This window comes from Myxocyprinus asiaticus, chromosome 13 (genome assembly GCF_019703515.2).
Source record: "Myxocyprinus asiaticus isolate MX2 ecotype Aquarium Trade chromosome 13, UBuf_Myxa_2, whole genome shotgun sequence".
NCBI classification, from domain to species: domain Eukaryota; kingdom Metazoa; phylum Chordata; class Actinopteri; order Cypriniformes; family Catostomidae; genus Myxocyprinus; species Myxocyprinus asiaticus.
Genome location: NC_059356.1, coordinates 28,455,152 through 28,472,634, shown reverse-complemented (window position 1 = coordinate 28,472,634; position 17,483 = coordinate 28,455,152). Strand labels below are relative to the sequence as shown.

General features: G+C 35.7%; 1 protein-coding gene across 1 annotated transcript; it reads left to right on the top strand.

Moving 5' to 3' along the window:
* Window positions 1–6,663: 6,663 nt before the first annotated feature.
* On the top strand, window positions 6,664–17,083 carry LOC127450470 (paired box protein Pax-6-like). The gene is made up of 8 exons (XM_051714600.1): window positions 6,664–6,902; window positions 8,653–8,818; window positions 9,614–9,766; window positions 11,503–11,585; window positions 11,724–11,874; window positions 12,128–12,198; window positions 14,210–14,351; window positions 14,474–17,083. The coding sequence occupies exons 2-8, from the start codon at window positions 8,713–8,715 to the stop codon at window positions 14,572–14,574; spliced, it is 807 nt and encodes a 268-aa protein (XP_051570560.1). The 5' UTR covers window positions 6,664–6,902; window positions 8,653–8,712; the 3' UTR covers window positions 14,575–17,083.
* Window positions 17,084–17,483: the final 400 nt, after the last annotated feature.

Here is a 17,483-nt window from a genome sequence, read left to right as displayed (position 1 = left end):
CCCCCTACCCCCCTTCAAGAACTATACACTTCCAGAGTGAGGAAAAAGAATGGAAAAATCACTCTTGACCCCACTCACCCTGCCCACTACCTTTTTGAACTGTTGCCTTCTGGCCGACGCTTCAGAGCTCTGAGCACCAGAACCGTTAGGCACAGGAACAGTTTTTTCCGCCAGGCTATCCATCTCATGAACAGTTAAAACTGCCCCTTTGAGCAATAATTTATGTGCAATACACAGCTTAGTCTTTTTATATTATCCAACACATCCTACCTCTTCTGCCATTATGTTCCCTTACACTCTACATAACCGATTTGTATTTAGATTTGCACTACGTATGTGTATGTGTGTGTGTATGTATGTATGTATATGTATGTATATACTGTATATATATATATATATATATATATATATATATATATATATATATATATATATATATATATCATATATGTGTATATGTATATGTGTGTGTGTGTATGTGTGTGTGTATGTATATGTATGTATGCGTGTATGTATGTATGTATATATATATATATATATATATATATATATATATATATATATATATGTATGTGTATGTGTATATGTATGTATATGTGTATGTGTATGTATGTGTGTATGTGTGTGTGTGTATGTATGTATGTATGTGTATGTAGGGCTTTACTGTTTGTTTAGATCAGTGTTACTATCAGAAATAATTAATAATTATTTCTGTAGTTATTAATTAATATTTAAATTAATTAATTGCATCTAACTCATTAAAACCTCATATGGGGCTCCAGTAAATGTAGTGTGCTACGTTTAGGAGCAAGTTTGGTTATTAGCAATAATTAATAATTATCAAAGATAATTACTAATTATTAAAATCAATAGAACATTGATGAGAATCTATGTTAGCTTTTTTAATCCTTTAAAATCAACAATTATCAAAGATAATTGTTAATTGTTAACATCAATAAAACATTAATTAAAATTAACACTAGCTTATTGATCATTCAAATTCAACAATCATCAAAGATAATTATCAATTATCAAAAATCAATAGAATATTAATAAGGATTAACATTGATGGGGCACCACCCTGGAATCAGGGACTAATAACCAAATAGTAAAACAGTCTCAATATTAGATTGTTTTCTTAGGAAAATCGACATCTGAAGAATATTGATTTTCGGGAAAAAAAACAATGAATGAAGGTTTGAATCCGAGCACTGACATCCCATCAGCATGACACAGGTGTATGCAAAACAAACCAAAACACTTCTCTTTGTAATATAAACAAAGTTTATTTATGCAGTAATATCAATTAATAATTAATACAATGCAGTCAATAAACTTCCGACTTACAACTACAGACTAAACAGTGATATGATTAGATATGGAAATAAAAATAATTCTATAACACATAGGGTGTGTGTGTGTGACAGTGTGTGTGTGACAGTGTGTGTGTAAGGAGGGACGCGCACAAAATAGCGGACGTGACTCTCGTGGAGAGTATGTCACACGAGACTTCCGGCCAGGGAATACGACCGCGAATGGGGTGGAGATGGCGTCTACCAGTTACCGCGCATATCTGCTTGTACGATAGCTTAGGGACAAAGCTGGGCTTTCTATGAGCCAAAATGTGTGCCAGAAAGTTTGTGAGGGGTTGCGTGCCTGCGTGTGTGTGTGTGTGTGTGTAATTAGTACGAGAGAGAGAGAAGTGACGGCCCTAAAGCTGATTTCGCGATCGTGGGAGAGAAAGCAGCTGTTTAGTTCATCGCTCAGAGACGCAGTGGACAGCTCGTAAACAGTCCCGCGTTATTTGACTCTTTAATGGATGAACTCAGTTGCAGTGTCACCCGCGATGGTGAAATTGCACAACAATCCAATTTGGTTGGACCACAATACAGCAAAACAAAATCGTGATAATTACTACCCTGAGTATTAATAATGAGTGGACATGGCGATCCATAAACTGTACAAGCAAAAACCTTGAAACACAAGAATAACACACTATAATATTCTATCTCTGCCCAGACGTAAACCTCTTACTTGAATCGCATGAGGACACAGGTAGAATGTGTTTTCCTCCGTCCTTTAACTCTGACCCGGTTCCTTGAGGCTCGGGTGATGACGGGAGGCCGTTTCCTCGCTCTGTCGGCGGGCGGTACGGCTGTTGATTGTTGGCTGGCGGTACGGCTGTTGATTCTCGGCGGGCTGGCGGAGAACTCAGAAATGTCGACTTGATTGAAGATGGAAGAGAAATCTTTAATCTCTTCACTTCTGTAGGCAAACGGATGAAGATGTGAATTGCTCGGCGGTCTCCTTCGGATCCGTTAGAGTGTTCGGTTGAACAGAGTAATCTCAACTCATCCAGCGAGATGGAGATTGTATGGCTACAGTTTCAAGTCGGACATTACTTCCTTGTGCTACAAGGTTGCATCTGAGAGCAGCAAAAAAAGCTACGTCTATATTCGGTGAACAAAGTCGCTGGAAGCAAATTCTGGAAGCATTTCAGAGGTATTTCAACTCCTGATGATGTCATGTTTGAGGGACGTTCTGTTGTGTGCCTCATCCAATAGGAGTTGAGAGTTCGATCCTTTAGTGAGCAAGGCTTCATGGGATTTGTAGTCTGTTTTGGACTCCCTTTGTTTGATTTTGGCGCGATTTTTATCAGGAAGATTTACGACTTGGTGTGTGGGGCTGAGTTAGGTTTTACGACTTGTGTTAGGCCTGCCTTTGTCTTCTATCTGAATACATGAGGCCCAACATGTATGTGTATGTATGTATTTATATAGTCTATTGCGTATTCTATATATACTTTTTTCTTTTCAATATTTATCTATTTTTATTCAATTTTAATTATTTTTTAAATGTCTTGTTGCTGTTTTTGTATTGTTGTGTACTGGAATCTCCTGTCACCAAGACAAATTCCTTGTATGTGTAAGCATACTTGGCAATAAAGCTCATTCTGATTCTGATTCTGATTCTGATCCTGATCAGTTGTCTCTCTAGACCTCCTTCAACTTTCTCTCCTCGTTAACCTCTCCTCTGTATTCCTTGCGCCTTCATCCTCCTCACATCTTTCCGCACAACTTTTCACACCTGCCCTCTTTCTTTACCTCTTTGTCTCCAAACATATACAGCGCTTCCTCCCTCAGTCATCACCCCTCTTTCTCTCTCTCTGGTGTATGTGTGTGTCCCCTCTCTTCTCTCTCTTTGCCTGTGGCTGTGTGTCTAGTACCATGGAGCAATTGAAGGTGACAGGGCCAGAGAGAGAGGAAGGGAGAGGGAGGAATGGAGAGAGGACGTGGCACTCTGTAGCCTGGGGGCACACAACAACACACAGGGACAGAAAGAGAGAGAGATGGTAAAGGAAATAGGAGGGCAGGAACGACAAAATAAGGAGGAAGACAAGTGCTCAGGACCCAAACAAATGACACAGAGTGATGGAGAGACTGCGGGCCTAATGAATTATTTGTAATTGGTGCATTAACATCAATGCCTCTGCTGGATTTGGTGTCACGAACATGATGAGAAGAACAATGCTTATACCTTCAGCACATATACATGCACTCTCATACATGTACACATATTTTTTTAAGGACTTGATGTTAATTTGTTCCGGCATTGTTGCTATGGTGACCTCTCTTCCCCCTCCCCCCCAGCAGAGAGAGCGAGGGTGACAGGGATGAACTAACAAGACACTGAAAAATGTGCCCTGAAGGAGCATACACTCACACACCAGCACACATAATAAACACGCACACAACGTCACATGTGTGGAACACACTAAAACTAAATATTAACAACATTTAATTAAGATCTTGTTTCTTGTTTTTGTCGTTGTTCTCATTTTGTAACATTTTAAAATGGTAATCCCGAATCACGCAGTTACACAAAGAAAGATGCTCTTCATCTTCCATTGTTTCTCTGTTTAAATCTTCATTCTATTTTCTATGCCATTATCTTTTTCCTTAAATTCCCTGAACAAGTGACAAAGAGAGAGACGTAGGTATGGGGGGAGGCGGGGATCGGATGAGAGAGTAAGCAAGTGGAGGGGTTTTGTCAACCGGAAATAAATAAAGCTGGCACCCTCCTTCTCCTCCGCCTCCTCTGTCTCCCTTTCTTGTGCCCTCCATGTCCCCCTACCTTCGCTTTTTTCTACAAAGATACATCCATGGCCTTGTTATGTCTTCCTTTTTTCTCTTTCTGTTTCAGTTCCTTCCCTATCATGTGTTACCATATGGAACACCTTACATTTTCGTCTGTGCCATAAAAGTTTCTGTAAATCTGATGTAACTTGACACATTAAGATGAGTGTAAGTCGATTCTTCAAATGGGCCCCCATCAGTAAATTAAATTTACTGGGCACAATACGCTTTAATATTCTTTGTATAATGTTCATACTAGAATCAATAGCAAAAATTTAATACATAATAAAGTTAATCACTTTATTGCTACTCCAACATATACACAAATGCCATTGTAATTGTATACATACAGAAGATTGTTGTATATATATATAAAAAAATGTATAACATAGCATATAATGTAAAGTACAATTAACAGTTTGCATATATGCAAAGGATACAACATATAATACACAATATACATGATATACACAAAATACACAGATTTACAAAATGTTAAAAGTACACATAATACAATATGGGCAAACTACTTGAATACAGTTATGGCAGTTTTACAAATATGCAATGTACTTAAAGGAATATTCCGGGTTCTATACAAGTTAAGCTCAATTGACAGCATTTGTAGCATAATGTTGATTCCCCCCCAAAAATTATTTTGACTCGTCCCTTCTTTATTAAAAAAAAAGCTGAGCCCACAATAAAAGTTGGTTACAGTCTGTAAACATTATAAATGCACTCTGTTTCAAAAAGTATAGTCACAAGACGTAAGCATTATCCATGTTGACATGATTTTCGTGTGATAAAATCAGTTACATTTTCTGTGTAAAGTATATCCATTGCTACATCTAATATTAAAATTTAAAACAATCTGCAATCCCTGTAATCCCGGTACTGAATGTAATTTTACACAGATAAGGTTAGCATGCAATTTTATCACACTAAAATTATGTTAAGCTGTATAATGTTTAGTGGTTATACTTCTGAAACAGTGAAAATTTTAAGGATTATTGATTGGCCCCATTCACTTCCATTGTGTGTGTCTTCCTATAACTATAGCTTTTTTCTTCTTCTTCTTCTTCTTCTTCTTCTTCTTCTTCTTCTTCTTCTTCTTCTTTCTTTCTTTAAATAAAGGAGGGATGAGTCGAAATGATTTTTTGGGTAATCAACATTATACCACAAATGCTGTCAACTGATCTTAACTTGTAGTGATCCCGGAACATTCCTTTTAAAAGTTACGTTTTTAAGTCCGGAGATGTTTAGAAAATGTCTGAACATTAAATGCATGATATCAGAAAGCATATCAATTGACAACAAAATGGTTAATGATCACACATTCACTGTCTTACACCATAAAGAAGAAACAAAAAAATCCCTTTGGTCCTTCTTCCTACTTCATTAGAAGTATCATTCATATTCATATTTATATGACTTTTGCCCAAACTGAACCTTGTATTTTGCCTAGCTTTAAAGTTTTTATACTTATATGTATTGTTGGCTGAGTCTCCTTTATAAGAATCCTCTCTCTCTTGATAATTCTCTCTCTCCCCCCTTTCCGTTTTTCTCTCGTATTTTAACATGTCACAAGCTCTTTGGTTTTTAAAGTTAATCCAATAAAATATGCAAATATTGCATTGGGATTGTGACAAAGTGCAGTGGAGGGTAAACATGTTGTATACACTGTGACGTGGGTGTTTGGAGCAGAAGAGAGACCCTTACACGCAAGTCTGCGAGTATCTACTCAAATGTTCACATGTGAAATCGTACTTGTGAGTAGCGTAGAGAGCTGAGTAATGTGTAAAGTTTTTCTTCTCATGAGAACTCCACCGACTGTTTTTATGTACAGGTATATTAAAGGCCTGTTACTGTAATTGAAGTATGTTTTACTGAAATATTTATATCAGTTCCTCCTCCTCCATAGCCACTTTTAGAGGCCCATTTTTATTCCTTTTATTCTGCGATGCTGCTTGAGATATACTGAATGTTTCTATTTTAAGATGATGGTCATTCTTTTTCTTATCTATTTTACTATTATTTAGTATTTTACATACTAAAATATATCATAATTGTCATAATAATTATTGTGTTGTATATGTTTTATTAAAAAAAAAATAATATGGTTTTTAAATTGCTTTCTGAACTGTACAGCACTTTAGCTCAACTTCTGTTATTTTTTTAAGTGTGCTTTACAAATAAACATGACTTGACTCGATTCAAGCTACAGTATCGCTGACCGCCATCGGTGCATTATTTGTAGCTCTCTGACACAGCACTTGGTTAGTCATTTTTGGAAATGAGTGTCTACAAAAAGCAAATTATTTCCTTGTGAGTCTTTAGAAATAGCTTTATGTCTCTTTTTTCCTGTCTTTTTTATGCCTCCACCTCTCTCTCTCTCTCTCTCTCTCTCTCTCTCTCTCTCTCTCACTTCATCACCCCCTTTCCTGGCATTAAGTCCAGACCTGACACTGACACTGACTCTGTGTGTCATCCCTCTCTCTCTCTGTCTCTCTCTCCCTCATTGCTTCAAGGACCAGAGTGCCTGCAGATGCATTTCTCTCTAGCCCACTACCCCTCCCTCTCCTCCTCTCTTTCGCCCTGTCTAACTCTCTCCATCTTTCTTTCCCTTTCCTCTCCTCCCTTGCGCACTCTCTCAAACACAGTCTAACATTAACAAAGCAAGAGAGCAGAGAAAAGAAGAGAGGGATGAACAGAAAGTGATAGAGCCACTGGGCAAGTGTGGACCACTTTTACGATTCATTCATCCACCTGGTGAGTTTTCATACCTTAAGTGCAGTGAGAACAAGTATGAGAATAACAGATTGATAACACTTTTATTGGAAAAACTGATTAAGGAAAATGAATCAGAAATGGTTGTGTAGCTAAATGTGGAAAGCTTCCTATAGTGCTCACTACAATGTTTTGCAGACTTGACCTTTGACATTGTCTACAGCATTTAATGTGATACCATTATCGGCAGGATTTAAAGAAGTTAAATATGTGCTTTGTGTTCATTTTGGAATGAGAGTTCTAAAAAGTCATTTTTTAGTGAATATGCACCAAACTTTTTCTATAATTCTGCATGCATGACAGCATTATTTTAGTATGCAATTGTGCCTTGATCATGGACAAATAAGTCATTGAATATTTCTTCCTATTTCATAAGTATGTCTTCTACATGTTGTATGAAAAGGTACCTCTATGCATAGATAATATAAATATTAACTTGACTGGGCATGTTTGAGTAATATTCTTACTGGGTGCATTTGTCATTTGTTGTGCAGGAAGTCATTTTGGAATCATTAATTTAAAATGTATATGCAATTTAAGTATAGTGTAAAGCACTATTCTCTTGCATCCTCTGCTGTGTTCACCCTGTTTCCCAAAATGTCAGTGTTTCTCCATCTGTATATTTCTATATTTTTCCTTCTGTTTACCAGTTCTGAACATCTATCATCCTCTGCTGTTGAGGGCCATATCTTACTCTCAAAGCACATGCAAATATAATCATATAGCCTCTCTGCCTCTTTATGTCATCTTTAATGAATAGATCTATAGTATCTTTACTTCATTTATTATTTTTTGCAAGCAGACCTGTGATTGTCAAAATCAGAAAGTCCATCCATATCAAAAAGTACTTCAAATAGTTGTCATATAACACTTAGTTATTATATTAGTTATAATATAGAGGATAATCTATATTATTCATAATAACAACATCCTTTCTATGTCTGTTAGTAGTTTTACATTCAAAACTACCTACCTAAGTGGATTTCTTTTTAATTAGACTCAAAAATAATTATTTATTTAGCTGAACTGTGCTCTATAAATGATGTGTAGGTGCTGGGTATTTTTGTGACGTGAATACACTTGCATTTCAGTTGGCGCCTCCATTTTCATATTGTGTTTTGCTTCTTAGTCAGAATTTGCGGTTGAAAACATAGATTGTGTGCCATATCTCTCTTGTTGTGCAGTGCATCTATAATTATCTCTTTGTTTTGTAGGAGTGTGATCCGCTCTGTGTTGTGTAGTGTGTGTGAGTCTCTCTGTTTGTATTATTGTTAACATTAGTTGACAGTATTACTCTCTCCAGTCATGCATGCAGTGTGTACAACGATGTCAGACTAGATGTTCTGTACTTCTTAATCACTCGCTGTGTGTGTTTGTGTGTCTGTGGGGGGTTAATGTGTGTGTGTACATGTGAAAGAGATACAAAGAGATAGAGTGGAATATTAAAATACAAAAGTCATCAATACTTTAAAGACATCAGAGACTGTTTCCCTTGTAGCCAATAAATTCTCATCAACACAATCAGATTAACAATAGTTTGGTAAAACTGTCTTCTTACTAAGCTTTATTAAGCTCTGTTATACATCATACAGTCATGATAATGCATCACTGAGTAGGAGACACAAAATAAGCCAAAAGAATGTGAGATCCATTTAAATAAATAGGCTGCTGAACTTAAATTTTTGGCACACTTCGTCCTTTTTGTAATCTCTAGTTCTTTTCCTTCATTCAGGGTTGTAGACGTCTGGATGATAGAAGGAGAGGGTCAGTGTCTTCTCACAGGTGATATTTGATGTATGAGAATCTGACCATGCTTAATCTACAAAACAGCTCCAACTGGACTGGCCCAAACAACTGGTATCATCCACCTGACACCATCACCCCACAACATGGAACAGGTGTGTGAGTGTGTGTGAATTCTCTCTATATCTGTTGGACATGACTTGGAAGTGATCATTTTTTAAGCATGTTATAATTCATTGAAAACTATTTTAACCAACCTTTCTCCAACTCTTCTATAATTATTATACATGCATTAATTATGACCTCATATAATTTGAGAGACTATATGGAATATTTGTACTTTCAATATGTAATTTGTCACACTGCAGAACTATGGTGACCAGTCACAGGACCTAAAATTTAAAAACAATTAAATTCCTCCATACATTCACATAATTTTGAACTTAAAATGTTGATGTTGAAAAAAGTTAATAGACATGTTATCAAAAAACTACCCACATGCACCCCTGTGTTTACTCTTTGTGTGTGTATATGTGTGTTCTTGTGCTTAAGTTGTGAAATCAGCTTTGGGGTGAACCAGCAATTCTTATAGTCAAATGAGCACAAGCAGAGGGTGCCATTAGCTACACCAACAGCCACACGTGGACACCCACCTACAAACAGCAGTTTCTGGCCTTTACATCCTCCATTTCATTACAGGAAGGCAGAGCTAAAATGAGTAGACATTAGATGCAGAATTACACAGTTGCTGCTTATTCACACATACACAAATAAGGTCAAACTGTCAAACAGAAGATGCTGCAGTACACTAGACAAATACAGTCTTCAAAGAGACAGCTCTGTCTATGTAATAATTCACACATATGCACACATGAATGCAGACACTTGCAAGTGCCTGTAAAGTTTATTTGTGTTTTTCTTTCTTTGCCTCTCAAATGGGTGTGTGGAAGATCTGAACGTGCAGATGGCCAGGGCAGGGGAAGGAGTGGTGCAGGGAGAGAGGGATGAGGTGGATGAGTCTCAGCTACACCTGCAGCTGAAGAGGAAACTGCAAAGGAACCGCACCAGCTTCACCCAGGAGCAGATAGATGCCCTGGAGAAAGGTGTGACACAGAGCTCTGGCTCAAACGGAGGTTTAATTCAAAATGGTCACATCAAGAGAGCCAGTAATGTTGTAATGGTAACACTCTACAATAAGGTTCTATTTTTGAGTTCACTCATATAATCCTGGAGCGCATTAAGATAAACAGATCTGGCGTGCTGTCCATAATGGAGGGGCTCGAGCACAGGACTGGGCTTGAGCTCTTATATCCCCCCTGGACAATTTGACTAAAGGGGCGGTCACACTACACTTCGTGCTCCATTCACTCCCATTCAAATGCATCCGAATGCGGGTGGCCAGAAACACAACCAAATGTGAAGAAATTTTGTACTATGTAAATTTAGTAAGTTTGGTGAATTGTGAATCCATATGACGTGAGGATGCATAACCAATAGATGATCAAAACATCACACACTGACCTCTCAGCTCAATACGAAAAATACATACTTCAAAGTTGTGTTTTATTGTTGCAGGAAAGTGAATAGACAAAATATTTTACAATTATTATTAAATATGTAACATAATATATTTGTTATTTGTGATGAGTAATTAACTTACACCGAAGCACTCCTGCGTGACGACATATCCTGGTCGGTTGCATTGCCTGGAAAAATGTGCATGCTCAAAGGGTAGTATGACCACACCCAAAGCAAGAAATAGAGACAATTTTGAAAGAATAATTGGCATAGGTGTAATGAAATGTAAAGTTGGGGATGAACAAGCTCCTCCCAAACTTACGTTTGGGACTTGATGTGTTAAAATTAGTTAATGCATTAAGTATCAGGAACAAATAATGAACAATATTTTTTACAGCATTTATTCATCTTGGCTAATGTTAATTTATATATATAAATCATTGTTAGATGATATTTCACCCAGAAATAAAACTTCTGTCATCGTTTACTCACCCCCAAGACTGTCTTTCTTCTGTGGAACAGAAAAGGAGATGTTAGGCAGACAGCTAGGGAGGAACAGCCTCAGTCAACATTCACTTTCATTATATGGAAGAAAAAACAGCATTCTTCAGAATATCTCCTCTTGTTCTCCACGTAAGAAAGAACATCATACAGGTTTAGAACAACATGAGGTTGAGTAAATGACTCCTGCATTTGTATTTTTGGGTGTTGTATTTAAATTATTGCTATTGATTAACTAATGTGAATACATATACAATGTTATCGTAATTATTTGTATATGTATTATTATTAATTTTTTTTATTGAATGCAATTGTTTCTGCCTTTTTTTTAATTTATTTTTATGCCAGGTCTTTCTCATTAATGTGCAACTGCATCCCACACCATCCATATTTTATCCTCTTTTCCTTTAAATTGTCCTTAATTTTTGTCCACTTTAAAATGTGTAACTTAAAAAAAAATAATATTTCAGCCTGTTATTAAGATTTGCGCATTTCAGTTGTCAATTTCCATCAAATTGAATTAAGTAATCTGTACGAAGTGGTGTACATACAAATTAAGATTAAATGTGAAGTATTTGATAAACATTAATCAGGAGTGTGCACTTTTAAAACGTAATAACATAATTAATCAGTTTTAAACAATATGTCAATGGCAGAACAACTACATTTGCTTTGGCATTAATTGAACTAATTTGATTGGCAATTAAAGCATATTTAAATAAATCAAACTTAAACTTTTTGTTTAAATCTCACTTTTGCCAGGCATCATTTTTTAGTGTAAATGTTTGGTCTTCTAACAAGTCCCTCATCTATTTTCCAGAGTTTGAAAGGACACATTACCCAGATGTCTTTGCTAGAGAGAGACTTGCAGCAAAGATTGACCTTCCAGAGGCTAGAATTCAGGTAATGGTTTGCTTGTGAAGGATTGTAATTCTTTTCTTTTAGATTTTGAATGTGTTAAAGTTGCAGTGCCTTTAAACAATAAATTAAGAGACTGTCCATTATGCACTGACCCATAATGCAACGCTGGGTGATTGACAGGTATGGTTCTCCAATCGGAGAGCTAAGTGGAGGAGGGAGGAAAAGCTGAGGAACCAGAAGAGATCAGGGGCCACGAGCTCCTGTCCTCAGACACACACTCCCCTGAGTACATCCTTTAACTCCCCTGTATATCATCATAGCAACAGCTCAGGTACATTTCTGATAATTTACTTCAAACTCTTAAAACAGTTGCTTTACTCAACAAAAAAAAAAAAAAAAAGAAAAAAAAAGAAAAGAGAATTTTTTTTTTTTTTTTTTGAATTCAGTAAAATTCAGAATTTACTGAAACCACTGCAGAATTCCAATAGTGTGGTGTAAAATGCTGTTTGTTTGACCTTGTACTGTCACCTCTCTTTCTTCACATACCTCTTTTTCTATCCTATTTTGTTCTCTCTTGATGAAAGGCTCAATGCACAGTCGGAGTGATTCCTCTCTCTCAGGCTATGGCTCTCTGTCTGTCTTCTCCAGTATGCAGGTAAATCACACCAACCACCTTGCTTTGTCTTAATATATCAAAAACTACAGCAATAGAAAAGATATATGACTCAATCCAAATGTTTGTAATCTTACATCTGTGCTTAATACATGCAAAGCTCAATATGGCGAGGAGCAATGTGTGAGTGGTTGGCTTGGGATCAATGCCTTTTTCATGCATGGATAATCAGAAATTTTTTCAGATGATTATCGAGCTATATCAGCATGTTTTCCATATATAAATATGGCTGCTCGTTGCACAATAGTCTGTCTTTTCATACATATTTTTCAACACAACTTTGAAAAAGTGTGAGTGGCAGGGAAACAGTTATATCACCCATTTGTGGTCTCCTAAAGCTATTAACCAGACTCCATTAAACGGAAGGCCAACTGACTGTGAATTGGAAAGCACACAAATGAGGCTTCTAATTTAAATGTGGGCTAATAATGTTAATATGTCGAGTCATCAAAAATTACTAATCAATGTATCAATATTTTATGACATTCCTAGTGATTGGGGAAAATTTTTGTGAAAAATATAAAAAAGGGGTCCCTGCAAATACTGAGGTCATGTGACTTTTTACTAAAATCCAGTATCAACTTGCAATTTTTATCTAAAAGTAACACATAAAAATTTTTTTTTAAAAAGTACGGTTATTTTTAAGATTTACGCATTTCCTTTTCATAACAAAATTCCATCAAATTCAACGGTGAAATGTTTAACAAAATTATATTAATTAAATTATATTAATTATTTTTTAATTTAATTAAATATTACTCAATTGAATTTGATGGAATCTTGTTATGAAATTGAAATGCATAAATCTTAAAATTATTTTTTTAGTGCATTTTTTGGCAGCTGACCTTGAGTCACATCTTTTCAATGTCATTGTCTCAATTTATACAAGCTGGAAAATAAAAGGCAGTATTTTGAAGAAAAACATGAAAAAACATTATTGGGGCCCTAAAGTGTTTGAAAATAGCAATGAATTCTTTTTTTCTGAGGTTTATTTATGCTCTTGACCTTTAAGGGGTAAGTACAGTCAAAGTCTTTTTAGCAATTAGCAACTGTGCCTTAAATGCACAAAATATCATCCGTCTATTATAATTAGCCTATAGTTCTTTTTCATGATAAGAATCTGCACATGACAATGTTTCTATGTTCATTAAAAAGTAATGCTTTTAAACAGAACAGCACTTGCATTTTTGTTTCTTTAAACATTGAAAAACAGAGTGCCTTAAAAATTATAAATAATGCAGACAAAAATGCAAGCAGCACACGCACTAACTGAATGGAAAAACAGTGCAATGTTTCGAGGCCCTCAGACATTCTCTGACGAGCTAAATTCTTCTTCTTTTGGCTGCTCCCATCAGGGATCGCCACAGCAGACCATCTGTGATACGCATATATGACTTTTAAAAAATCCAGTTTTATGCTGGATGCCCTTCCTGATGCAACCCCCAGTGGCACATCTATGGGGCAATTTACAGTCTCCAATTCACTTAACCTGCATGTTTTTGAACTAGTGGGGGAAACTGGAGTACTTGGAGGAAACCCACACAAACATGCAAACTCCACACAGAAAGGCCCAGAATTCAAATCTGGGACCTTCTTGCTATGAGGCAACAGTGCTAACCACTGAGTCACTGTGCTGCCTCCTTTAAAGAGCTGAATTATAATAGCTTAATAGCTTCCTCTAGTGGCTGTTGTTGGAACAGATTCCAATTGCTGATGAGCTAATGCCCTCTTATCTGTGACGTCTTTAAGACTCAATAACTGTAAGTGTGAGTTGGTGAGATTGGACTGTGGCACATTGCTCTGAGACAACATCATAAAAACCACAGAGTAATCTTTTACACTTGTGTAGTGTTATTTGTGCCTTATAAGGGAACTGAAAGAAACAAAGACAAAAGCTGACAGTTCATGAAGTTTTTTAAGTTTGATACTATATGTAATGAAGTTAATCATTTATCATTATTTTTCCCCTTTCTGCTCTACTCCTCTCCTCTAGTCTTTGCCCTCTCAGTCTACTCCAACTTACTCCTGCATGTTGCCTCCTTCTCCCTCTGCCCTGCCCCCTCTTTCTCGTAAATTTGACTCATCCTACACCTCTCCCCATCTCCCGCCACCTCCCACAGCCAGCGCAAACACAGGTGAGTGCAGTTACATCACATACTCCACCCTCACACCGCTCATCAATAATGTTAGGCCCAAAAACAGTTGTGGTTTCCTTTTGTGTTACAAGTTTTTTGTGGTTTGTTTGTGTGCCTTTCAGGATTCTTTCCTGGTGTGTCTGCAGCGGGGCAGACTGCAGTCCAGGGCAGCGATCAGGAGTTGGGGCAAGGTCTGAGTCAGTACTGGACGAGACTGCAGTAAACAGTACATCTTATAATTATCAGAAAACCAGCAGAGCTTCTAACAGCACAATTCAACCATCAATCAGCAACTGGCCAACACACCAAACAACCATATTTTATTTAGACAATTTACACATCACGGAAGTAGTCTATGTAAGCCATAATCCTGTATATAAAAAAAGACAGCTGTGGACCTCACAAACCTGCACAAAAGGAAGAGAAAATGACAGAAGACCATTAGAATTTTTAAAGAATATTATATTATATATTATATTATAATATAATATATTATATTATATTATAATATTATAAAGAACACTTTATAATAACTACACGTTATAAAGTATTTGTAAAGCATTAGTTTATAGTCAGTTGATCATTTATAAACTATTGTTCCAACATTAATAAGCTACATACAAATAGTTTGTTATTTGTTTATATTCACTGCAGCAAACGATTTATTATTGTTTAAAAAGTTAATTTATAGCCAGTTTGATCATGTTTTTTAACATGAACAAGGCATGAATTTTTTTACATTTACATGTAAACGTAATTAATGTATTTGTTACTGTTTTAGTAACACTTACTATTAAAGTAATTATTACTTCATATATAGGTTGTAATAAAGCATTTGCGTGACCTAATCTAAAGTGAGAACTGTATATGCCTAAATAAACATTTATTAATGATCCATTACTCTGGAAATAACCATCTCCACAGCATCTCAATCACAAAGGCTCAAAACAGACATTAAAAAAACAAAATAAAAAACAAAACACAGACAACACAAAGGAACAGGAATAATAGTGAGAGAGGAAAATCCACAGTTTATTAAAAGAGATCCTCTAATTGCTCAAATGCCACTTTAGAATCTTCCATTCTATTCAACTTTATGAGCAGACTTGTGCTCATTATTGACCATTAAAATTACTGTTTAATTCAGTTTCACCAGTGGACTTGCTATAAATATTTCATTAAATTTAATCCGATTCCAGAAAGAAAGTCCAAAAATCCTGCTACAGCCGTCACCACGGTCACATGGCAGTGATTAAATGGCAAAAAATAAATAAAAACAGAAACAGGAAAGAGCATGTAACGTTATATTATTGACTTTAATTTATATTTTGCCAATTCAGTGCCTATTAAACTTCATTAGTGAAAATGTCTTTACTATGCTGCGTTTGAAGGCTGCAGTATACGGAATGCGCAACCTCTTAAATGAGACACAGCCAGTTTGTGGTTACTGAATAGGGCATTTTATGTAAAATAGTATTTTATGTACAAATGTCCTATGATTTGAATGCTGATCAACGAAGAATTCCGCTTTCAGGATTCAGGCCGGGAGGTGCCCCCTTCAGGAAGACACATTTGTCTCTCATAGAAAACCATTTTTAGCCAAATCACCACTTTGATGACAAGTTTCAATGAGCAAAATTAGATATTCAATACATCAACAACTTTTATTACTTCAAAGAAAATGTAAATGTTTAAGTTTGCAAGGTATTAAAAAATAGGACCCGATGAAATATTTTTTCCATGTTTAAAAGATTACTTTTTTAAATCATAAATATGACTAATCAAATGAATTCATAAAGAGTTCATCAAATGAAATTATTTGATCAAATAAAGTGCTTCAATAGACCTTTTCACAGACTGTGATGATTTAGCAGCGTAAACCTTGCAAACATTTTTATATGATAATTTCTTATAAATACTGAGTGTATATTTCTAACATTATGCTTTGTATTATATTACCCTGGAATTAGTTTTAAAAAATGAATTACCACAGCTGCGAGGGGGTTTCTATTACTGAGAGGGTGACCGTAAATTTAAGTCTTAATCCACTGCTCTCTGTTTTTTCCTCTTCTGGAAAGTCATTCAAACGAAATAGTAGATTTTTTTTTCTTTTGCTCTTGGAGCAAATGGGTAAGTAAAAATAATATTTGCTGTGATCTCCCATTCACTCCCATTCACCGCTGTTGAAGTTGACCCTGCAAACTCTTACATCCGTGCTCCAAAACTGAGTGTGAAGAAGGTGGATAACATCTTCACAGCTGAATCTGAAACCGTGGTTTAATAATCAGGCTAGGACACATGTACAACACATTTACAAGATCAAAGGAAGATTTAGTGACAACGCAGTACTGGCCCTGGGCCAGCTGGCCATCACTTACTGTTGAACCATGTTAATAAATGTTTAATTAGGCATATATAGTTCTCACTTTAGATTAGGTCACACAATATGCTTAGCTAGTCATTAGTAAGTGCTTTATTACGACCTTTATTAAGCATAAATTGATTAATAGTAAGTGTTCCTAAAACATTAATATACACATTAATTAAGCAGAAATGTGTATCCAGTTCATTACATATTTTATATATTTATTACCTATGAATTTATGCTTTCTTAATGTTCTCATAAACACTTCTTTACCACTGATTTGCATCAACTAAAATACATCAGTTAGGTATGATTAACAAGTTGTTTACTAAGGATAAAAAATAAAAAAACATTATCAAACTGCCTATATAAGAACTTATTAAACAATAATATATAATTTGCTAAAGTGAATAGAAACAAATAACATACTATTTATATGTAGCTTATTAATCTATTAATAATATAGGAACATTAATTTATAAATGATCAATTAACTACAAACTAATGCTTTTCAAATACTTTATACCATGTAGTTATTATAAAGTGTTACCGAATTTTGCCCTGCACATTTAAAGAGGCATAGTCAGCAGCACCATGCCTGAGGACAGCACAAACTTGTCTGGTTATCTTTCTCAGCTATTGGTGGTGAAAGAGTGCTTTAGGTTTGTGCAGAGTTTGTTAAAGGGATAGTTCACCCCAAAATGAAAATTCTCTCACCCTTTAATAATAATAATAATAATAATAATAATAATAACAATAATAATTTA